General features: G+C 35.8%; 2 protein-coding genes across 6 annotated transcripts; both read right to left on the minus strand.

Annotated features, from left to right (window-relative positions):
* Positions 1-10,494: 10,494 nt before the first annotated feature.
* LOC133694523 (uncharacterized) lies at positions 10,495-12,572 on the minus strand. Its single transcript, XM_062116065.1, has one exon. The coding sequence runs from the start codon at positions 12,342-12,344 to the stop codon at positions 10,698-10,700; it is 1,647 nt and encodes a 548-aa protein (XP_061972049.1). The 5' UTR covers positions 12,345-12,572; the 3' UTR covers positions 10,495-10,697.
* Positions 12,573-18,003: 5,431 nt separating this feature from the next.
* On the minus strand, positions 18,004-22,379 carry LOC133671198 (large ribosomal subunit protein eL20z-like). 5 transcript variants are annotated; one of them, XM_062091888.1, is made up of 6 exons: positions 22,163-22,378; positions 21,021-21,175; positions 20,544-20,616; positions 19,675-19,801; positions 19,434-19,551; positions 18,004-18,428 (listed from the first exon to the last, which is right to left on the minus strand). In XM_062091888.1, the coding sequence occupies exons 3-6, from the start codon at positions 20,551-20,553 to the stop codon at positions 18,375-18,377; spliced, it is 309 nt and encodes a 102-aa protein (XP_061947872.1). In that variant the 5' UTR covers positions 20,554-20,616; positions 21,021-21,175; positions 22,163-22,378; the 3' UTR covers positions 18,004-18,374. The 5 variants fall into 5 exon arrangements, 4 of the variants coding, with proteins under 4 accessions (XP_061947872.1, XP_061947863.1, XP_061947855.1 ...); XM_062091879.1 differs by having other exon boundaries at positions 21,004-21,175; XR_009834228.1 differs by lacking the exon at positions 21,021-21,175 and adding an exon at positions 18,513-18,622 and having other exon boundaries at positions 18,233-18,428.
* Positions 22,380-24,661: the final 2,282 nt, after the last annotated feature.

Genomic DNA, 24,661 nt, shown 5'->3' on the forward strand with positions numbered 1-24,661 from the left:
TGGCTTCCTTATTTTTTACTGTATTGTTAGTAGAAAACTTTGTCTGTTTAAAAATTTAAACGTATATAGTTGATTTTTAGTCTGTTTTGTTAAATTGCCACATCAAAACAGCCTTGAAGCCATGACTTTAATATTCTGCTAATATCTTCTGTTTGCTTTGGAATCAAGTTAGTGTCCTTATTTTCTAGGTCTTTGATCTCGAAATTATTCCAAGTAGCAGCTGTATTCACCACCTATCTCATGAGAGCTGTGCCAGGAAATTGCTCTCCCGTGCATTGTTTTCTGAGTGAGATTACTAACTAGTTATCTAAGTGGCTTCATAAAAAACTCTGATGGAGATTGCAAACTGATTATCTAAGTAGCTTAATAAAACTGTTAATTTTTTTTCAGCCATCGGTTATTTTACTTGGAGGTTAAGGGATAGACTTTCAGTGTATTAACCTCTGACATTCTCAGTCATAAACTGTATGGCAGAGATGCATACCAGAAATGTGCAGTTGCTTGCAGGTTGCTTCAGTTACAGAAGCAACTTCTGATAGACTGATGCTCTGTTGTGAACGTTTTTGTTAACCGGAAGGTATGGAATCTGTGGTCTGAATATTGCTGGTAAGTGATATCAATCTTCGAAATGAAGGGACCACATTTGGCATTCAAGTTTTACAGCAAATTGTTATTTCTGGGCGGCAAGTTCCTTTCATTTTTTTGGTAGTAAACAGAAGGGTCAATGCATCAAGATGCATTGATTCTAGACTAATAAGCAAGTTTATTATTTACAACAAAGAAGCAAAAATGGGTTTTCCGTTCCAGCTGGAGAGGCTTGTTGCTTCAGGCACAGGGATGAATTGCATGAGCAGTGTTGATTATTTTGGTAAGCTTCAGGCACAGGGATGAATTGCATGAGCAGTGTTGATTATTTTGGTAATCTGGTTTGTTATGTCATGATTTTCGGCATTTTAGACTTGCAAGGGGAAGCTAGTCAGGTTGCACTCACTTGGCCAAATTGGGGTAGACTACACCAAAACTTCCAAGTATATTCTATTTCATTATCAGTGTAGTTTTGTTGATTATGTGCTCACCTTTTTATTTATTGATAATTAATCATGAAACCTGCAAGGCAAGAAGCAAAGTAGTTAACATAACAAGCGAAGCTAATCAAGATTAGTTTTGAAGGATTTGGCTATTAATTTATGACGATGCAGACCCTTTTCCTTTGCCCTCACTCAGGATTTTAGGAAGCTGAACGCACAGCAGGTTTAGAGAGTGCATGTTCTTCTGTCAATATGCTCTACGCCTGCTGTAGCTTTAACCAAACTCTCAAGTCCAACGCATCTAGCAGGGCCATCATGGCAAAAGGGGGAAACAGTACATTTCCATCTGATCACAGCAAAGAGCAAAAGATGTTGAAAGAAAATTACCTGCAAAACTCCTTTCCTGATGTTCAATTATTGAACAAGATTACATGATAAACCTTCCGATCGCACACAGAATATGATTTCAGGTCTCTTGGGTCATCTTCACCTTACTTTTTAACTAGGGAGAAATTATCCAGTCTGTCCTTGGACAATGAGATGAGTTTCCAATCTGTCCTTATCTTACTCCCTCTCCCAGTTACCCGAGAGAGTTTTGGCTAAAACAATGGAGAAGAAACAGAACATAGAGCAGTTCAAAAGCTAAACAAGATTACCAAAGTTTGCCATCCGTAATCATTATGATCTTCACCTCAAACCTGATCTTTCAGTCTGCCCTTTTTCAGGCACAACATGTATCAACCTTAGAATCATTAAACACAATATGTTTATCGTCTTAAATGCTCTTGAATTCAATATCCATGGAGTCTCGTTCATTGCCTCTCAGAACCAAGTAAGTAATTCTTGCTTGATTATAGTATCTAATGATGTCATTTAGATTTGGCACAAGGCTTTCTTGATACCATCTTCGGTTCTTGATCCGTATGCAGCAGCAGTATTGTCCATGTGATTTGTTTTGGATGAAGATGATGAGAGATTTGTATTGGTCTTCGAAGAAACACTTAATGTTGGCGATGGAATGCTAAGGATTGGCTTTTCTGGAATTCTTAATGAGCATTTGAGGGTGTTCTACAGATGGTACTCTTTTTGTGTCTATTCTGTTTTGGATAAACTTATAAATAAAGAGGAACGTTTCACGGTTTGATATTTGATCTTAATAGTAGTACTTACATGGATGGAGAAGAGAAGAAGAATATGGCGTTACTCAGTTGAACGCAAGGAGGTGCTTTCTGTGCTGGGATGAACCTGTTCCTTCTTGTAAGTGAAAACTGTAACCTTTTCGTGTACTTTTTCAAACAAGGCTGTTGACTTCGCGTGCATTTGTGCAAAAAGATTATTATTGTATACTGGTAATGTGATGCATTTTCCCCTGCTTCTGTCTGTGTTGCATATCTGATATTGATCTGGCATTGTTAAACTTGCCGAGCAGGCAAACTTCTAAGAAACCATAGACGTGCTTTTAGAGTTGACAGCTTTGTCTAATATGCCAATCATCGATGAAAAGCTTAATGGGAATGTCAAGACTGTTTATTTCGAGGAATCTCCTCCCCTCTCATTATTATTGTTTTGTTTTCAAAAACACTTTGAATGTCACAGCCTTATATGTCTTTGAATGGGTCATGCAGGGGTCGAGGTTCGTGTGTACTGTGTCCTCTGGTTCAGAGTAATAAAGAGGAATGTTCTTGAAGTATTGCTGTCAAGGCACTTGATTTATTTATTGAGTTAGTGATTTGCTTTCTGTTAGTGGTTGTGAGGAAATTCTGTGTTATTCGTTTAATTGTACAAACAACACACGTAGTGCATCAATAACCTGTTCAACAGAAAGGAACTCGAATTAAGAAGAAAAAGACATTGCAGTGAGTTAGGAATTTGTTTCTTGTGAGAAATGATAAAAGTTGCAGAAGGAAGAAAATTAGAGAACGAGATAGTTTGATTGTTCTATTGAAGAGCACTGCTCATTCAAGGATATATTTATTCTCTTGTTATGTAGTTTTACAAGATGAACGCAGCCATATATATATACATCTTAGGGCTGCTATCCCACGAGAAACGAATGACCTATTGTCTATGTTGTACCAGCTGTACGTAAGGTTAGAAAGGACTAACAGAAAAGTAAAAAAAGAAAATAACAGAAAGGAAAAGAATAACAGATTAACATCTAAAACTAAAAGAAAACGATCATCCTTTTTCTTCCAGTAACTTCTTATCATTGTCATTCTTCAACAGCCCCCCACAAGATGGAGCATAGTAGTTTACGATGCCCATCTTGGATATATGAGAAGAGAGCAATGTTGCAGGGAGAGCTTTTGTAAATACGTCAGCCAATTGAAACTTTGTGGAAATATGTGCAGTCTTCAGAATTCCTTCTTGAATCTTGTCACGAAAAAGGTGACAATCTATCTCGATATGTTTGGTCCTTTCATCGAATACTGGGTTCAAAGCAATGTGTAATGCAGCTTTGTTATCGCAATGTAATGCAGCAGCAAGTGGGTGAGAAACTTGTAGGTCTGTGAGGAGATAACGTAGCCAGGTAATTTCTGAACCAGTGGTGGCCATGGCACGGTATTCAGCCTCTGCTGAAGATCGAGATACAACTAATTGCTTCTTGGATTTCCAAGAGATTAAAGATGAGCCAAGAAATATACAAAAACCAGAAATAGAACGTCTGGTGTCAGGAAATGATGCCCAATCAGAATCACAATACGCGATGAGATCCAAAGTGTTGGTAGAAGGGAAGAAAAGACCCTGCCCTGGAGCTCCTTTAAGATATTTCAGGACTTTTAATGTAGCTGTTAAGTGAAGATTAGTGGGACAGTCCATGAATTGACTTAAAACCTGCACACTATAAGATATATTTGGCCTGGTAATCGTTAAGTATAAAAGTTTTCCAACTAACTTCCTGTAGTAGGTAGGGTCAGATAGGATGTCACCTTTGTCTTTGCTAAGTCGCAGATTTTGATCCATGAGGAGTTTGGAAGGCCGAGATCCCAAAGTACCTGAGCTGGCTAGGATGTCCATAACATATTTCCTCTGACATATTTGTATTCCTTGTGCTGTTCTGGCTATTTCAAGCCCAAAGAAATAACGCAATGTTCCCAAGTCTTTGATCTTAAATTTGTTATTAAGGAAGACCTTGATTTCTTCGACAATAGTAGGGGAGTCACTTGCCACTATGATGTCATCGACATATACCAGTAGTGCTGTGAAAGAGTAAGTATCCCGCTTGATGAATAAACTGTTATCAGACTTGGATTGACAGAAGCCAAAATCAAGCAGGGCAGCTGAGAATTTTGAGTACCATTGTCGTGATGCTTGTTTTAAACCATAGAGACTTTTAAGTAGCTTGCAAACTTGGTGAGGTGATCCTTGGGTGTATCCAGGAGGACGCCTCATGTATATTTCTTCCTGCAAATCTCCATGTAAAAACGCATTATTGACATCAAATTGATACAAACCCCAGCCTTGAACAACAGCAATGGCCAAGAGGCAACGCATGATGACTAGCTTGGCAACATGGGAGAATGTTTCGTGATAGTCAATACCCTCTTGCTGTGTGTATCCCTTGGCAACTAATCTTGCTTTGAATCTTTCAATGCTACCATCTGCATGGTATTTAATCTTATAGACATATTTGCAGTCAATAGGTCTTTTGCCAGGAGGTAGGTCAGTCAATATCCATGTCTGGTTAGACTCCAATACCTCCAACTCATTTTGCATGGCTGTACGCCAATGAGGTTCGAGGACAGCTTGAGCATATGTTTGTGGCTTGGTATGAGAAGATATCGATGCAGTGAATACTTGAAAAGGTAAAGAGAATTGTGTGTATGAAAGAAAGTTACTCAAGGGAAATTGTTTACCTGGAAGGACCTTAACTGTCGTGGCCTGAATTGGATTGAGAGAATTGAGAGAGACCAGCTGACAGTGAAAATCCTGCAAATACTTGGGAGCCTGTGTCACTCTACTAGATTTGCGAATAGGAATGTGAGGAGGAGATAAAGATGTGGAAATGGGAGAATGTGAGTGATCTGAGAATAAAGGGCCTAATGGTGAATGGTGAGATGGAATACTTGTGTTACACGTTTCAGGCAAGATAGCTGTAGTTGGAGACAAGTCAGCAGATGTGGAGGGTGAACAAGAAATGTGAGTTATTGGATCAGATGAGGTGTGAATGGTGCTCAGAGGGTCTAAGGTAGAGGAGTAGTAAGGTTGATTCTGCTGTTGTACCAGGGGAGAAATTGTATCAGAAGAAAAGGTTGCAGGTGTGTGGAAAGGAAAAACATACTCATGGAGGGTGATGTTTCTGGATAGAAAAATGTCATTGGTTTCTAAGTCTAATAACTTGTAACCTTTCACCCCAAACGGATAACCAAGGAAAATACATCTTCTTGCTCTAGAATCAAATTTTCTTCTTCCTTGACTTAAAGTGGTGGCAAAACATAGGCACCCAAAGACTCTTAAGTGATCATAGGTAGGATCATGTTTGAATATAGCTGCATAAGGTGTTGTATTTTGCAGTAGGGGCGTAGGGATGCGGTTTATAAGATAAGTTGCAGTAAGAACACAATCACTCCAAAAATCTAAGGGCAGATTAGCTTGGAATCTAAGGGCTCTAACAACATTCAAGATGTGTTGGTGTTTTCTCTCTACTATTCCATTTTGTTGTGGGGTCTCTACATAAGTCTTTTGGTGGATGATACCATTTTTGCGATAGAAATCTGTCAGCTGAAACTCTGTTCCATTATCACTTCTTAGGTACTTAATCCTAGTTCCAAATTGGGTGTTAACAAGGTTATAAAATGACTATATGGATCTTTGTGTGTCTGACTTATTTTTGAGCAAATAAACCCAAGTGCTACGAGACATATCATCAACATTTGTTAAGAAATATTTACTCCCATCATAGGCAGTCACAGAACATGGTCCCCATAAGTCACAATGTATAAGTTCAAAGTTGAAAGAAGTTTTGTGTAAGCTGTGATTAAAAGGAAATTTGTGTTGTCTTGCCATGGGGCAAACAAAACAAGGAGTTTCAGTAGGACATAAGTTTTTGATTACAATAGAATCTCTAATCAATTGCAATTTAGAGTTGGAAATATGGCCTAAACGGTAATGCCACAAATGAAAAACAGGACTAGTATTTGTGGTACAAGCAGAATGCAGACGGTGGGTATCAAAATACTTGGATAATTTACACATCAAGGCAGTATGAGATACTTGAATGTGCTGGAATTGGTATAAACCATTCTTCATTTAACCCAATCCAATCGTTGTCCATGACATAAGGTCCTGCAGAAAACAAACATTGGACAGGAAAATAAAACAGCAGCAGATGCTTTTAGTTAATGTTGGCGTAGAAAGAAGATTGAAAGTAAAAGAAGGGACGCACAAAACATTCTCAAGAGTGATCAAATTTGAAAGCTTAACAGTGCCTATGTGTGTGACTGGGATTTCTTGTCCATTGGGAAGTTTGACATTGTAGGACACGGTGGCTGTAATTTGTGTAAAAAATGCAGTGCTACAGATCATATGATCTGTAGCTCCTGTATCGATAATCCAAGGAACGTTAGTAATATCAAAAACTTTATGTGCAGAAGTGGAGAGACAAGTTGCGATACCAGACATAGATGGAAGACTGGTGGAGTTGGCCATAGGAACGGTTGAACGTGGAGCCATGGAGGAATGAGTCTCTGTTGAGTTGTGCTTCTCATGGAGTAATTGTAAGATTTTCTGATATTGGTTTGAAATCAAATCCATCTTGTCAACATGGTGCTTTGGAAAATCTTCTGCTATGATCATATTGGTTTGTCTGGTATGAATATTCAGTTTCTTCCCTTTGTTGTACAACTTGTGCCCTGGAGGGTATCCCACCAACTTGTAACACTTTTCGGCCAAGTGACCACTCATTTTACAATGGCTGCAAACAGGAGGTTTTGCATTTCTAGCTTTGAAACAATCTTCTAAAGAATGTCCTTGGATCTTGCAATGGGGGCAATAGGGTCTGTTGAAGGTCTTGAAGTTTGTGGATGTGTTTCTGGTGAAAAGAGCCATTGAATCAAGGGTAGATGTGCAAAGTAACATTTGATGTTGTTTTTCCTGTTGTTGAACGAGAGAGAAAACCTTGCTGACTTGTGGTATTGGATCCATCAGCATGATTTGATCCCGTATGTTGGAGTATGTTTCATTCAATCCCATGAGGAATTGAATTACATAGTCTTGTTGGTACCGATCAGTCAGGACCCTCATCTGTCCACAAGAACATTCGGGCATAGGACAATGCAATGCTAACTCATCCCAAATTGATTTTAGCTTTCCGTAATAGATGTTGACTAAATCATTTCCTTGTGTTAAGTTCGCTAGAGCTCCTTTTAATTGAAAAATCTGTGGTCCGTTTTGTTGGGTAAGTCTCTCACAGAGTTCCCTCCAGATTTCATATGCATTATCTACAAGGATGAAGGAGGATTTCATTGAGGGACTTACAGAGTTATGAATCCAGGAGACAATCATATCATTGCATCTTTCCCAAGCATTCAGGAGAGGATCGTTGGGATCTGTTGGTTTTGTTATGCTGCCATCAACAAAACCCAGCTTGTTCTTGGCTCTAAGGGCCCTCTTCATGGCTCTTATCCAAGTAACATAGTTTTCTGTGGTTAGTAGATCGGTCACCAGACTGAGAACCGATGTGTCACCGTTGTCAAGTCGATATGGGTTGTTTTGATCTGATAGGTTGTGGAAGCGTGATGTTAAATGCATAGTTGAGGTTGGTGTTTGTTGGTTTTCTGTTTCCATAGTTATCTAGAGAACTAGAAACTCTGATACCATGTGAGAAATGATAAAAGTTGCAGAAGGAAGAAAATTAGAGAACGAGATAGTTTGATTGTTCTATTGAAGAGCACTGCTCATTCAATGATATATTTATTCTCTTGTTATGTAGTTTTACAAGATGAACGCAGCCATATATATATACACCTCAGGGCTGCTATCCCACGAGAAACGAATGACCTATTGTATATGTTGTACAAGCTGTACGTAAGGTTAGAAAGGACTAACAGAAAAGTAAAAGAAGAAAATAAAAGAAAGGAAAAGAATAACAGACTAACATCTAAAACTAAAAGAAAACGATTATCCTTTTTCTTCCATAACTTCTTATCATTGTTATTCTTCAACATTTCTGTTCCGGGGAGGTGAGCTTTATGCTATTTTCTAACACCAACCCCCTGATAGGAACTTAGCTTCTGAAAGCTATAAAAATGATCCCATTGTAGACAATGCTTCAAACACTTGAACACCCGATAGAGGATCAAAGATAGATGCTTTTTCAGCTAATCTGGTGATGGAGTTTATCCAGGTACTTCTCAATGCCTGCCCACTTCCTGAGCGGTGAATGGTTGCTGTCTCTGAATTTTCTGGTGGAGCTATGGAGAGTTATGGTCTAGTAATCTATCGTGAAAACGAGTTGCTTCATGATGTTTTGCAGCCTGCAGCTGCTAGAAAGCAGAGAGCAAGTTTATCACTTGCTCTTAGCATCGTTTCTTCTTCTTCTTTCTGGAGAGTTTGTGATTCACCCACGATACCATTTTCACGGGAACCTTGCTTTCATTGCTTCCAAGGAAATGGAAGTTTTATTCTCCTTTTTATATTTCCTCGTCATAAAGCTCCCACGTTTGTAAGGTGAAAGAAAATATATAGGGTATGTATGTATGATTTCAGGAAATAAAAATTGAACGGTGTTAATTTAAGAAAAAATCTGTGTAATGATTCAATGATTTTGAGGAGAAAAAAAAAGAAAGATCGCGATGATGAAATCATTTTCTGATGGCAAGGAATATTTCAATAATAAAATAAAACGATACTAAACTTTAAAATAATTCAGATTAATATAAAAAATATTTCAGTCCAAAAGTAATCTGGTTATTAAATATTTTAGCTCTCATTTTCTCGTGTGGTTAGAATAGATAAGGAATCAAAATAATTTTAAAATAATAAAGGATCATTATCATAGTTGGAAACTATATCATTATTTATCAAAAAAATTTATAAAACTAGAAAATTCATAGAAATAAATACTTAAATATTATTGTATTACGAGAAAATCAAAAGGCAACAAACAATAAAATTCATATCACATCTGTTGACATGTATCGCAAAACTTTGCTGGAATTCGATTGACTTGAAATTTTAATTTAATGTAAAAAAATATATTTAAGTTTTTTTTTTATAAAATTTCAGCATGATATAACAATTAGATTGAAAATTATACTCAAAAGCTTGGAGATAACATTATACTTAAAATCCAAATTTGATTGTGTACCCCTTTCTTTCCTGGATTGTATCAAGAAAGTTCCCTTTAATAAGTAATCACAGAACTAGCTTTCAAGGTATGATACCTAATTCAATGTAAAAAGTTGCCCTAATAAAGTTACTTGTGTGTGACATACTTTTGGATATCTGTCATGACAGCTCCATTACTCCATATATATATATATATATATAGAAACCCTACACTTCCCTGTGTCATAACATCATGTTAAAAGCAAATTAAATGGGTCTGAAGAGCAAATAAAAGAATGAGATCATAATTTCCCATCATGCATCTATCTATGTTCTTCGCCACTTTATATATAGTGTCATGGCTGCTATTTAATTAGCTGAGAGAGAGATACCAGCCAGCCATGATTCCAAGTACATGAACCTCTCTCCTTTGCCTGACTAATTATAGAAATAACTAACCCATCTACACGCTTAGAGCATCTATATATATATACATACATGTATATATATACATATATATATATACATATATATATATATATATCGCATTGCACAGTACACCACCTATATATCCATTCCAATACCTCCACCCTGTCAAGAGCAATCCTGGCACCATTCATTCATTGCGTGCCAAGACCAGGAATCACAGCTAAATTCACTTCCATCCCAAATCCTGGCACGATATTCTTTTAAGATAATAAGGTGCAACCTTGGTGAAAAGCATCAAAACAATTATTTCAGTGTACAATCTCCTTTTCAAATGGACAGTAGGAAATGACCAGAAATAATTGTACAGAGAGTATACTTTTAAAACAAACCTGGCTTGACATGTCAATTCGGGATTCAAAACTAGAATTAGATCGAATTTATTAAAAAATAAAAATAATTAAAAACCCGGCTTATCCTATAAATTGATTTGACAATATCTGATTACAACCTATTAATTATTTTTTATATTTTTATCAAAATAACTTTATTTTGATTTATAAAAAATAACCCGGATAATATGGTTAAAACTTAAAAAGACTGTCCAAGAGCTTCACACAGAAATAAAAATCATCTCCAACCATGAACAATAATGCGCGACTACAATTATTTTGTCCACCACTACTATACATGCTCCTGCAATGCAAGAAGACGGGACAGTTCGTGGATTTATTCTTCTTCTTCTTCTTGAGCAGCACCAGAATTCACGTAATTAAAGAAAAAAAAAATAATTAATTCATTCCATGTTCTCATGTATTCATTCCTGTATGTATAATAAAATTTCACCTAAAATGACAGGACAGCCCAAACCAGCATACATACATACATCCTCGCCAAATATTAAAAATATATATATAAAAAAAAAATCAATCAAATCTCCAAAAATAAAAAGAAAAACAAATCAGAAGCCTTCTTCTAGCTTGTGCCTGTGCCTGTGCTGGCTTCTGGACCAAGATTTGACCTTCTGTTGGTAGAATTCACCTTCTCTAACGTCAAACCAGCTCTAAACCTCGCTATGAAATTATCAGCCTTGGTGTTCACGTCAGGACTTGGACAAAACAATGCCGTTGCTGCTGAATCTGATCCACCTGCTTCTGCCACTGGACTTGACTGATCCTTCTCTGATGATGCATCCTCAATGCTATCCAAATCCGGTGATCCACTCCTCGAACTGTTGAAACTCCCTACTCTAACATAGTCACCATCATGAACAAATTTCCATGCTGGCATTTTGAATGGTGGCGGCGGCGGCGGCGGCGGTAGTGGAATCAAAGGTGAAGCATTCCCTCTCTCCACATTCTCTTCCACGCTATGGAAACGACTTGTCTTGGCTGGTTCTGGAGGTTTATCAGATGTCACTGGTGCTACTTGGACCTTGGTTCTTGACGTAACCTTTTGGGAGACCACCTTTGATACACGTGTGATTGGTGGTGGAGGTGGCGGCGGGGGAACTGGATGGAGTTTTTTGGTTTTGCCTTTCTTTGAGAACAAATTTTGAAGAAAATGAGGTGGTGGGGGTGGAGGCGGGGGTGGCGGTATCGAAGGTAGAGTACTAGTTGGGGTAGGTTGAGGATTGAAGAAGCTATCAAGATTTTCAACGCTCTTTTGTCTCTGCTTCTTTTTCTTTCTTCTTAGTGAAATCAAGAAATCTTTGCCTCTCCTTTTCTCGTTCTTGCTGAATATAGGTGGTGGTGGTGGTGGAGGAGGAGGAGGCGGCGGCGGCGGAGATGGTGGCGGGATGTTGTACAAGTTTTCAAGGACTTTCTCCTCATGATCGGTTCTTTTTTCATATCCAAGATCTTGATATGTTCTCTTCACCTTTCTCCTCACAAGCTTAGGAGGCGGAGATGGTGGCAATGGAGGTGATGGTGATGGATGTGGTGGAGGAAATGGAGGTGGCGATGATGGATATGAAACTTCCTTTTGATTTATCACAAAGGTATCAACGTCTATATCTTTAACACCAACACCCTCTTCTTGTTTTTTAGTTTCCTCGACCTGCTGCGGATAATGATGATGAATCTGATCACTTGAGGTTGAAAACCTGTAGTTATTCAGGTGGGTATCATCGTAAAATCTCCACCGTTCCAAAGATTCTTGACGAAGATCTGGATACGAACTGAAACTCCTCAATCTGTTCAACGTGTTATAGCTCACAGTTCGATCTTGATGCTCAAACCATCTATGTGAAGGAGTTGACGGATGTGATGGTTTTTGTACATTTGATAGGCTTTGATCTTCGTAATAACTTGTGTTTTCATTATCGCCGCCGCCGCTGTTGTTTCTGCTAAGAAATCCACAGACAATAGCAAAGAGGACCAGAACCAAGTTGAGTGAGTCCCAACTTTTCTTGACCGACTGTGGTCTCAAAATTTGAGATGTGAAAGAGCCAATTGAAGAAACAACAACAAGGACAAAAGCGAGAGCTACAACTAGTAATAGGACGAGAAATACACCAGAATTTAGGAAGATAGAGGAGGCTTGACGGCGGAGGCCGCGGGAACGGTGGCGAGTGTTGGTGGCTTGAAGCCAGAATAGCGGCATGTCTTCCTCTTCGTCCATTGTTTGAGGATTGGTTTCGGGTTTTGGTTCTCCTTTTGAGAGTTTGTAGAAAGCGAGAGGGGAAGAACTTTTCTTGGACAGCTTTTAGCTTTGCTTTTGGGAATGCGATAGCTTTTATGATGTTTGCTTGATCGGAGTTTTTCTTGATATTATAAGCTTTGCTTGCTTCAATGGCTTCAGAGGAAGAAAAGGAAAAGGAGAGGCAGTAGAGTATAGTCTTAAAAATAAGGAGTGATCATGGCATTTATATAAAAAAAAAAAAAAAAAAAGAGGGAATCAAACCCTTCATAGGCTGTAAGCAATTTTGACCCGACAGAAATTAGGTTAGCACGACTAAATATTAAATATTTAGGGAATTGATTAAATTAAATTTAAAACCTAGTTAGATCAACATTAAAAGAAATAAACTAATAAAAACATTATTCATTTCCTAAGTAAGAAGCGAAAGTAAAAATTTACCCACACCACATGCTTGCTGTCATCGTAAAGCCATAGCATCGACGTCAGCACACCAGCTCTCAATATACAGTAGCATACACATGGTCCTAGGGGTTGTTTTTTGAACACCACAGATAATATAATATGATTATTAATAAGTTCAAGATAATAATACTTTTAGACTTTATATTTATCTAATAGTTTTAATTTTTAAATTGAATTAATTTTTTAATATAGTGTTAAAGTATTAATAACCAAATGGTCACAAGTTTGAATCTCACTATTCTTATTTATTTGATAAAAATTAAATACAAGATAAAATAAATCTGTATAAATTTTAAATTTAAAAAATTTTTACTTGAGAAATTATGCCAAAGAATAATATAAGTTTTTAAATTTAATTGTTTTTTTATTAATAAACGGCAGGTTTTAATTAATTAATTAATTAATTTGAAGAATGAATTACCACCGAAGTAGTCATAACATGGGCGAAGGTCACACGCGTCAAGTCTAGGCTGGTAACGAGAATAGCCTTGAATGACTTTATTATTATTATTATTATATAATTAGAATAATCACAAGGCGTGAAAACCGCGTCTTGATTTCTGTCTCTATCAAACTCTCTGTTCCTTTCTTTTGCTGCAAGCATTCCAGCTCATGGAAACCGCGTGTCCTGGCATTCGGGTTGGGGTGAAGATTTGACACAGCGAATTTCAGAGTGTATTGCTTTGCTTGGATCAATCATTTCTACCTCCGTTTGAATGAAAATTGTACTTGGAAAAATAAAATAAATTAAGAATAGCTTATAATTGTTTATTTGCATAGAGAACAATAGATTTTTTGTGTTCTTGAAAGCGTAGACTAAATTCTTATGGATTGTTTATAAAATCTAAAATTATTAATAAAACTAATTTTCTTGAATTTCTATATTTAAAATAAAGTTGTATATTTTAAAAAAAAATAAAGATTTTGTTGTTTTTGTGGAGTGAAATTGGTTTTATCTATTTGGGAGTGCTTTTTAAAAGCTCTTCCGAACAAATTTGGAAATTTTTTTTTGCTTTGAAGTAATATGTTTTTGATGTTTTCAAATTATTTTAATATGCTGATTTCAAAAATTATTTTTAAAAAATAAAAAAAATATTATTGGCACACTTTCCTGAGTAAAAAACATTTTGAAAAACAACTACACTCTCAAACACCCTCTTAATGCTAAAAATACACTTCACGTGCAGATTGCAATTTGAAATATTAAATACGCGGGGATAAAAAAATTATAAGAAAATCAAAACTAATTACAAGACTATCCTTAAAAAATTTAACAATTTATTAAAATTATAATAAGATTATGTTTGGCAAAACATAAAAATAAATTTATTAAATTTATTTTTAACTATGATATGAATTCAAGATGAATTATCAACTCATAATAATCACAACTTAAAAAAAAAAAAAACTTGTAATTCAATATAAATAATCAAATATTCCTCATGATTGAGTGTTCTTGATTGGTTTTTTCTTTGTTTTTTTTTTGGGGAGGTTAGTGAGGAGTGGAGGTTTAACCAAATAAGTTGAAAATGGATGTCGTAGCCGCATTAAATCCAAACATAATCCATTAACCAAATAAGTTGAAAATGGATGTCGTAGCCGCATTCCTTAATCAGCCGTTGCTTTGAACGCGTCTAAGGTCGTTAGTTCAAGTTAAAGGGAGTGATTGGTATTCTCTTTTAAACGTTTTTTCAAACCAACATTTATTTTTTTAATTTTTAAATTAATACACTTTTAATATTTTCATATTATTTTGATATATTGATATAAAAATTAAATTTAAAAAAATAAAAAAATATTATTTTAATAAGTTCCTTTAAAAACTAATTTTATTATTATTATTATTATTATGAATACAAATCCACCTATACACATCACCTTTCCAGATCGATCCCAGCTTTATTATCTACACGCACTCTTTTTCTTTGACGACAAGGAACTCAAGTTAATGAATGCAAGTAAGTAGTAAGTTTCTTCCCCTTCTCTACAAAAACAAGAAAAAAACGTGGCCTGCCCCTTGTTTTCCAAGACAAACAAGAAGCCTTCTCTCCCTCACAGCTGCCACTCTTCCATACCCGTACGTGAGCAACAGCGGTAGCGGTTGTTTACTCTTGAGCAGCAGGAGCCTACTTCTCCTTCAGCACCGTGAGTCAGCAGTAACCTCTCTGCTAGCAACGGCCAGTCCCTCCATAGCAGTAGTACTACTACTGTAGCCATAAATTCCTAGCTACATCAGCATCAACTACTTCTCCACAGCCTCGATAGCACCGTGATCTCAGTTCAGTTTCAAGCTCTGCACCAGCTACATCTCCACGCTGCAGCTCATCAACACATCCCCTTAGCAATTGGAAGAACCACCAGCAGCAGCGAACCTCTCTGCACCAGCAACGTGAGCAGCTCCGGAGCAACAGTGGAAGACACTCTTCATCAGCAACCACTGGTTCCACCGTGACTTGTTGTAGTCCAGCAGCTCCCTTCAAGTAACAGTATAAGCAGATCGTGCAACAGCAGCGGTGTCACTCAACTTCTCCTGAAACCAGTGGTGGAAGCTCTTCCTTCCAGCAGCGTCATCTTCTCTGTACCGTGAGCAAGCAGCAGGAGGAGGTTTGCCTTGTCAGCCTTCAGCGCCTTTCATCCCCTCTGCACCGGGAGCAGCAATGGAGAATCTTTTTCATCAGCAGCAACTCTTTCCTCAGCATTGCAAAAGCAGCATTGTGAACAGCTAGCAACAGAAGATTTAATAAAATAAAAACAGCAGAGGCTTCTCTTCTCAATCACAGCAGCAGAAGTTAAGGAAACACAGGAGAAACAGAAAGAGAAGAAAAGGAAAAGGAGACTGGGTAAGTGTTTAATCAAAGCAAGACACACCATCCCTACTAATACAGGTATAACTCTTATGTTCCTTAAAAATTCTAAATTCGCTGTGCTTTGTTTGCTACGTGTTCATGGTTTCTGGGCACGAGCTATGCATGGATTCATTAACTCAGCTGTTTTGATCTTTCAAGAGCAAAAGGAGAGCATTTGTTTTTGTTAGGGGTCAGGCTTTGTTTCAAAATTTTGGGTTATTTTTCTTTTCCATGGATAAGGCTTTTGTTTATTTTAGGAGAGACAACCCATATTTTCTTTCTTCGGAGGAGGCCGGCAATGGTTTTATGAAGCCCGACTTCATGTTATTGGGCTGAGCCTTTCAAAGGCTCAAGGCTTTGTTTGTTTGAACTAAAATTTTACAAAGGAAAAAATGTATTTTTCAGTTCTAAGGCTTATTTGACAAATACATTCTAACAAACTTTTTAACAGTTTTCCTTGCTAGATTTTTCTTGGTTTTTTCAAATAAACCTCAAGTAATTTTTAAAAATCCTGAAAAACGATCATTTTAAAATTATTTGTGGGTCTTTTGTATTTTTTTTGTAATACTTTTATTTAATGGCTATAAACTTATATTATAAGATACAAATCTGATATTAAATATATCTTTTTTTCTTTAAAATTTCAGAAAAAATACAAAAAAAATAAAAAATTCCCTATTTGAAATATGTTTTTATTTGTGTGCACATATGACCAAGTTTCTAAGAAATAAATCATATTTGCATAATTTACCATACTACAAATCACAAAAAAAATAAATTTTCATGCATTTTGAATTTAATAAATAGTTTATTAAAACCACAGAACTTGACATACATTTCAAAAACAAAGACAAAATTATTTTTTTTATTTTTTTTATGAGATTATGAACTTATGATATCTATGACGTATTTCTAATATTGAATAAAAAAATAATTTTTTTTAAATTTTTTAACTCTAGAATGATTATGATTTAACCTAATCAGATAAAAATCTTTTTACTGAAAAGGATTTTTTTTAAACTTTAAACAGACCAACGATTAAAAAACAAAACAATATATTAGTTTATATAAGAGAAATAGATAATAATGTTTACCATAAATAAAGTGCATTGGGGATGATGAATTTTTTCCATGCACAATTAGTTTTTTTATGTAGATTCTTATAAATCATTAAGTTTTTTTTATAACCATAATATTATATAACGATCCTTAAACTCTTTAAATCATGTTTTTTATGATTTCTTTCAAGCAAATTCAACCCTCCTCTCTCGATCTAGAATCCATACCCACCATCCGACAACAATGCACGTCAAGACAAGGGTGGATGAGAAAGTGATACTTTCTAGAAATATGGGAAGCTATTATATTGTAATCTAATTACCTATTATTAAATAATAATTAGTATTATATTTTTTTATCATTCAACAACTCAAGTAATTATTATGTAATTGTGGTAATTACCAATAAAACAATACTACTTAAAAAGCATATTGTTATCTTAAAAAATATTATAATCATAAAAGGCATCTTATATTTTTATAATTTAGTTAATCGTTTTATAATTATGATAATTGCTCGTAATTATCATAACCATGGATTTAGAAAATAAATAACTTACCACATACGGATATTTGGGTATATGTCCTTTTGAAAAAAACTAAATATGGATATATTTAAAAAAGATAAGAAGAAATAGAAAAAAGGGATTGATGAAGAAAAAGGAGCAGCTGATTAAGCAAGAAGAAGAAGAACAAGCACTCAAACACAAGAAAAGTCCCGACTACCATGCATAGGAAAATAGGACACTACGAGTTATTTAAATCTAAATCACAAACATAAATTAGATCAAAAGGCTACATATATCTGGATTAGATATTAAGTTTATTGAATTATTTTAATTGTATAGCGGTCTTGAATATATTAATATTATTATTATTAGGGTACTTATTTAGTTTTATGAATTAATTAAAAAGGTATGAAGAAGTCATACAGAATCTAAAATAACTCACTTGCAGAAAACAGTTTCGTATTTTAGATATTTTCTGACGGAAAATTTGATCTAAATCATCAAATATGCAAAGGGTAGAAGGACGGGGCCATGAGTCTTGTTGCAAGTGCCCAGAAGCAGATGTTCTACGTCTACATTTAACCAAATCATGGACAAGAACTGCAGTTCTGGCTGAATGATGCATCAGCTTGGACCCAATTCATGCACTGCAGAGTTAAGGGCTTCAAACCACATCGAGGAGATTGATGAACTTGACATGAACAACAAGAAACGAGCATTTTTTTAAGATCCGGAGTAACATAACGAGCAGCTTTCTACGAAATGCAAGGAATAAACATGGGGAATTTTCATATTTCAAGTCATTTTGCTTAAATTGAATGACCAAGCATGTGGTTTTGCGCTCGTCATGCTTCAGGCTTCCAGCAAAATCTAAGGAACACATCGAGGAAATGTCACCTTTTCTAAAACCTACAAGGTAGAATGCATAGACAGATTTGCACTAAAGGGGGATCTAACAATTGAGCTGGGTTCCCCCCCATCATTGTACAGCCTTTTCGTATTATGTACAAGAGTGCAGAGATTTCAGATAGCTTGGTCCTGGGCCCATTACAACTTGAGCACTTGGAATCAAGTTCATCTTATCTTTTTGAAACATACACTGCAGCTGCAAAGATGAATCTGTCGAGGCGAGAATCACAACAAATAAACAAGTAAAGCGATCACCGCAGCTATTGTGAACACTACAGCCTGCAGATAAGTGCATGCATGTTACTTGCTGAAAAAAATAGATAAACACACCAATTCATCATCATGTGCAATAGATAACCCTACATAATTCTGGTGGCACCAATTAGCACAAGGATTGGCACAAGTACATTGAAACTTCTGGTCTCTCCCAAGATAAAGTACTCTCCAGTCTCCAGACACAGCTATATCGATACCTATCATGAAATGTTTTGCAGTAACAGTCTAGTTCAGTGGTGAGAGGACGGTATACACGTGATTGAAAAATATGTGCTCGGCAAAAAGGATTTGAACTGTCACCCATCAAAAACAATGATAGGAAATTACAATGAGACTGCCCAGTTGCTTTTCATTGTGCTGTATATAACTATTTCATTCCTGGAAAGCTCAGTTTGTACCTCTTTTAGGAGAAATTATTAGATAGACTAAATCTATCACATCACCCAAGACTAAACCAATAAACACAAGACACATAAACAAAAATCATATGGAATACACACATCATTAAGCGGACACCACTGCATTTAGTCTACATGCCATTTTGTGATGCAAATAGTACCTAACATGTATAGAAGGGGAAAATCTATCGCTACAAGCTTGTGGATTTGGATCGAACCTAATTAGAGAAACCTAGACTCTTTTACTAGTTAACAGGGTATTTTTGGGGTCTCACTGTCAGGGCCAGTTCTGTGATTTTTGTTTTAGTTAGGGGTAATTTTGTATTTTGCAATTTCAGGAAAGTTGACCTCTCAACTTCTTCAGCATTAAGGAAGTGACCTGCCACTAGCACCAGCTATGGTGCGCCTCCACAGGCACCTCCTTAGTGGCACCAGGATGCTCTGTCAAAACTTTATTCCAATGCTAGAAGGCTGGATTTCAGAATTTTTCCAAGCTATGCATTTTTCAATAATAGCAAGTATTATATTCGATGTTCAATCAGCAGACATGACAAAGAAGAGGGCGGCAAACCATGCTAACAAAAGATTAATAATTAAGTTCATCACTCACAGCAATTGCACAGGCAGCAAGGCCAGATCTCTCCCTTGGATCCTTGTTATAGTACTTCCCAAAGTAGAGAATTGCTGAGAAGTACCACATCAGTGGGAACACAAATCCAAGCAAAAGGCTGTAGAGTAAAGGTGCATCCATGAGAGAAGAGTGAGAACACAAATCCAAGTAAGAGGCAGCAGTAAAAAGGTGTGTCTATGTGTGAGAGCACTAAAGGGAGAGGAAGGTAAGCAATACTCACGAAAACCATCCAATTCCACAGCCAAAGCAAGGAAGAGGTTTGTCAAACATTCCCAGTTGGACGTTCTCTGCATCTCTAATTGGAACATAATCACCTTCTCTCTGGTTCATGGCATCAGTTGAATACCCTGTGTTCAACTAAACACCTCAAGCAACTTGCCTAGATAAATTTGCTACAGGAGATAATTTTTTCCAAGGCTTTAAGAATAATAACAAGCATTAAGCATCTTGAATCTCTCATTCACTGATTCAAAAAGTTAACTGCAAAAACCAAACTCATTCACCAAGCTAAAGAATTATTGATTCCAAGCCATCCAAAAGAGCTATTTTGCAAGACAATATGAGCCTAAATGGTCTAAAAAGGAAGCTTAAATTTAGCAGTTCACAATGCATTCAGATGTGGTTCAGAACATATAATTTTGTGACAAGCATGATAGATGATTATATATATATATAAATAAATAATGGTTTCTAATTTTTTTTCCAGCTCAACTTAATGGCCTGCAACATGATATGGAAAATGAAGACTCCCATGTCCAGGATCCCCCTTAGCAAAGAAAAACTAGTTGCCTGATAATATAGAGAAGCAGCAAACTCCTGTTATGGCCACAGATTTGCACCTCTCAAATACCAACAACTTTTAACTAACACTTACTAACAACTAAGAACAGGCATATTGACCAAAAAATGTAGATTCAAAAACTATCTCATACAGCATCAGGCCATCACCAAACAAAGCAGGCTAGCTATATTACTCCCTGTAAGCCTAACAGAAGGGCTACTTTTTTTCTCAAAAGGAAAAATTGGGTTGTGCCCCAAAAGAGTATATGGTGTTTTAGAGCAGATTATCCATGCAGAGCTATAGAGTACCCTCATTCATTTATCCCAGAAATAAAATATAAAACTGGTGTTTCAGCTCCTGTCTACGCGTCCTCTGATGGACCTACATAACAAAATGAAATATGCTGGATGTTAAAAACAATGTAACATGCTGGATATTGAGTATTAGCAAAGAATCTCATGCATTTAATACAAAAAGTCTCTAACATGAAAATTAGGGAAGGTATTTAAATCAACCAGGTAATCTTGCACCTATATTTATTTCAATGTAAGCATTCTAAAAGAATTGTAACATATGAAGACAAAAGTAGATCCCACCTCCAATGAAAGCGAGTTACATCCTAACACAAAAGTCATCACTTAGAGGAAAACAAATAGCATTTTTCAGGTAAAAAAGATTCAGCAACTAGGAATTAAGAAGCCACCAACATCCATGAAAGAGACACAAATAATTGTAAAAAATGAACATTATTTTCCAAGTAACAAAAACCTTGTACATTAACTGACATTGACATCCATTTGCACAAAGCGTTACAAAAATCCCTCCTTAATTGGGCTCCCATCAAACTAGATAATCATTGGACACATAAGGCCGCATAATGGTTTGCGTGAAAAGTGCACTCCCTTATGACAATGAATAGATAGAACTACCAAAGCTATCTCTGGAAAGAAAGATGAAAAAAAGGATTATTTGAAATTCTAGAATCCATGCAATGGTGATAAATTTGCAAATCTCATGAATACAACTAGATCCATCACGTAGCCATAAAACATAAAAAGTTTCATGCAATCATGGATTCTGTGAATGAGTAAGAGACAAAGGCAATTTGGCAGGAATGACAAATACCAGGTCCCATCAAGAAACTACCGCATGGGAGAGTGCCGTCCATGAAAATTTAAGAGAATAGAAGCACCTGATTTCTTAAACTAGAATATAAACAAGTTTAATAACAAGTTCAATCTAAGAACCGATCCAAGTATTCAAAATAATATCCAATCAAAATCCAACATCAAGTAGTAATTTTTATGAACTCCGATTGTGTCCCATCACAAAAGAATTTCACTAAATCCCAGCAAATTAATCGTTTAGAAAACGAATTGAAGATACAAACTGTTTTTGAAGATTATAGCATAAACTACAGAGGCAACGCAAATAAACCCCTTTCTCTATACACTGTGAATCATCCAACAAAGTAAATATCTACGAAAATAATCCCAAACCCTCCAAACATTTAACGAAAAGCATTAATTACTCCCAAGAAAATTGAGTTCAAGCAATCATGCAGTGACCCCCAAAACCAGCAAGAACCTGAAAATCATATATGGGGGAAAAACCCATATTTCAGCGAAGAAAGTGTCGAGAAGCTGCTAGCATCAAGAAATGTAAGTTGGAAAAAGTCTACTTTAGCATCAAGACATGCAAGCAAACAAACAAGCTAACAAATGGGCAAGAAAAAAAAAACTTTTCCTTTTTCTTAGACTTGAAAATATTAATATCAACAAACAATGAAAACCCATCCATCGATAAACATATGTTAAAGAAGATTACTTTATCATCAATTTCAAATACAAATACTCCAACATGCAAGATTTTTTCCTTTTCTTTTTCAAAGAAAAAAAAAACAGAGATCGACAGAGAGAAATCTTACTACAAAGAAGTGAAATTTGCAGAGGAGATACAAGAGAAGGGTGCTTTAATTTGTTAGCAATTCCTCCATTTTAATGAAGGTCAAGAGAATATGGTGCTGCTGCGATTCTCTGTGGGTGATTAGTGAGCGAGTGCTAAGCCTAAAAGAGCCGGTTTAGGGCATCTCCAATAATGGGAGAGCTAAGAGAAAGCGAAGATAAAAAAACTAATATATATTTTTTTAATTTTTAATTTTACAGCTCCAATATATATATATATATATATATATATATATATATATATATATATATATATAGAGAGAGAGAGAGAGAGAGAGAGAGAGAGAGAGAGAGAACATGATGACTTTTTTATTAATGAAAAACTAAAAAAATCAAAATAATAAAATAAATTCAATAAAGGGCAATCTAGATTGTATCCCTGATCTATTCTTTTTCTCGATTAAGCTCTTAATGTATAAATAAATTCTCAATTAAACCCTCACATGGATTGAAATTAATAAAACTATTGAGTGAAACTCATGTGATTTTCCTTTTATCATAATAAAAAAACCCATCAAATTCCTTAAGTTCCCCTCTCTTTGCGTCATGTGAAACCCATTTAATGTACTAAATTATATAGTTTATTTGATACTGTAGTTGCGGTTATTTTTCATATAAAAATATATCAAAATAATATATTTTTTATTTTTAAAAAAATTATTTTTAATATCAATGCATTAAAATGATCTAAAAACATAAAAAAATTAATTTAAAATAAATAATAAAATAATAAATTTTTTTAATAACGCTTTTAAAACAAAAAAATAAATAGTATCTTATATTTAGTTCCAAAGATTTTTTATGTAAGAAGAAATCAAATGAGTTTCACACTACACTTAGACCATGTTTGTTTCCAGGAAAATACTTTCCTGGAAACCATTTTCCTCACTTTTCCATATTTGGTAAATATATCGAAAGTTAGTCAAAGAAAATTAAATTATGGTCAAAGGAAAGCTAAACTTTAATAGCTGGTGTCATAACCTATTTTTAGGTCCCCGCACAAAAAAAGAGAAAATACAAAAAAAAAAGATGAGCAAAAAAATAGAACAATGAAAAAAAGATGTCAGAATGTTTAGAAAATGGTCAAAAATTGGTTGAGGAGGTTTAAAAATACAAAAATTAAAAGTTGACAGTATTTTGTTGACTGACGAGAGCCCTGTTGACAAATAAAATTCAATTGAAGGAAGAAAAGTCCAAAATCAAATGTTTATGGTCTCAATTAAATTTTATTGAAGGTTTAATAGAATTTATGGAAGTTTTGATTGCAAGAAAAATTGATCTTGGAGTTAATTTGGGATTTAATTGGAAAAAAATTTCAAGTTCTGGGATCAAAATATAATTTTTGAAAGTTAATTTGGTCAAATCAGGGGCTTAATTGCATAAATATTAAAGTTTGATGGCCAATTAGGGATTTAATTGAAGAAATCCGAAACCAAGAACCATATTGTAAAAAACGCGCAAATTAAAGGCCTGATTTTGAAACTGACGCGTTTTGGCGCCAATTCTCGTTTACATGAAACGACGCATTCTGGGAAAAACGGTGTCGTTTCATGCGCTGTTAAAAAAAATAGAAAGAGAAAGGCTTGAAACAGTGCCGTTTTGAACGACACCCATGTCTTCTTCTTCCCCCTAGACGCACGAAGCAGGGGAAGAAGAAGAAGATTTTTTCTTTGTTCCACCGCTAGCTCTCTCTCAAAAAGACGCTGACAACCCGCTTGCTTGCCACGTGGTGGAAGAATGGAGGGGACGTACCCCTTGGGCGGTTTGGGGCGGTAACACAGTGGCCGCCCCCAGCTACGTCCCCTCTCCTGTTTTTGCCTATAAAAACAGGGAAAGGGGAAGAAAAAAAAACCCCGAGAGAGGAAAAAGAGAAGAGAGAGACCGAGAGAGAAAGAGAACAGAGGAGAGGGAAGAGGGAAGAGAAGATAAAAGACGTGAGGAAAAGGAAAGAAAAACAGACAGTGAAGGAAGAAGAAAACACAGAGGAAGAAGGAGGAGAAACCACCAGCCACCGTGCCTCCGCCGCCAGCAGCCTCCAGCGTCGCCGCCACTCTAGGTAAGCCCTCCGTCCTTTTTATTTTGCCTTCATTTCTTCCCTCGCCATGCAAGATGTGCATAGTGCATGTTTGCAAGCGGGGAGAAGCTACTAGCTAATATGGGCTGCGCCGAGCCCAGTCCACGTAGTTAGGCTGTTTGGCCCAGCCCATGTATTCGGGCTTGATCCGGCTCATTTCAAGAGAAAAAATTAAAAATATTTGTTTCAACTTTTATATTTTTTCCGTGTAGTTTTTATGTTATTTTGATTAATATCGGGCAGTATTTTACACGGTAAAAATACAACTTCGGTATTAAAATACCCGGTTGTCGTCAAAATTTCCAAAAATACAAAAAAAATTGTAAAAAGAAAAAAATATTTTTGTACATACAGCAAAGTGTCTCAAAGCTAAAAAAATCATATTGTG

This window comes from Populus nigra, chromosome 1, assembly GCF_951802175.1.
Source record: "Populus nigra chromosome 1, ddPopNigr1.1, whole genome shotgun sequence".
NCBI lineage: Eukaryota > Viridiplantae > Streptophyta > Magnoliopsida > Malpighiales > Salicaceae > Populus > Populus nigra.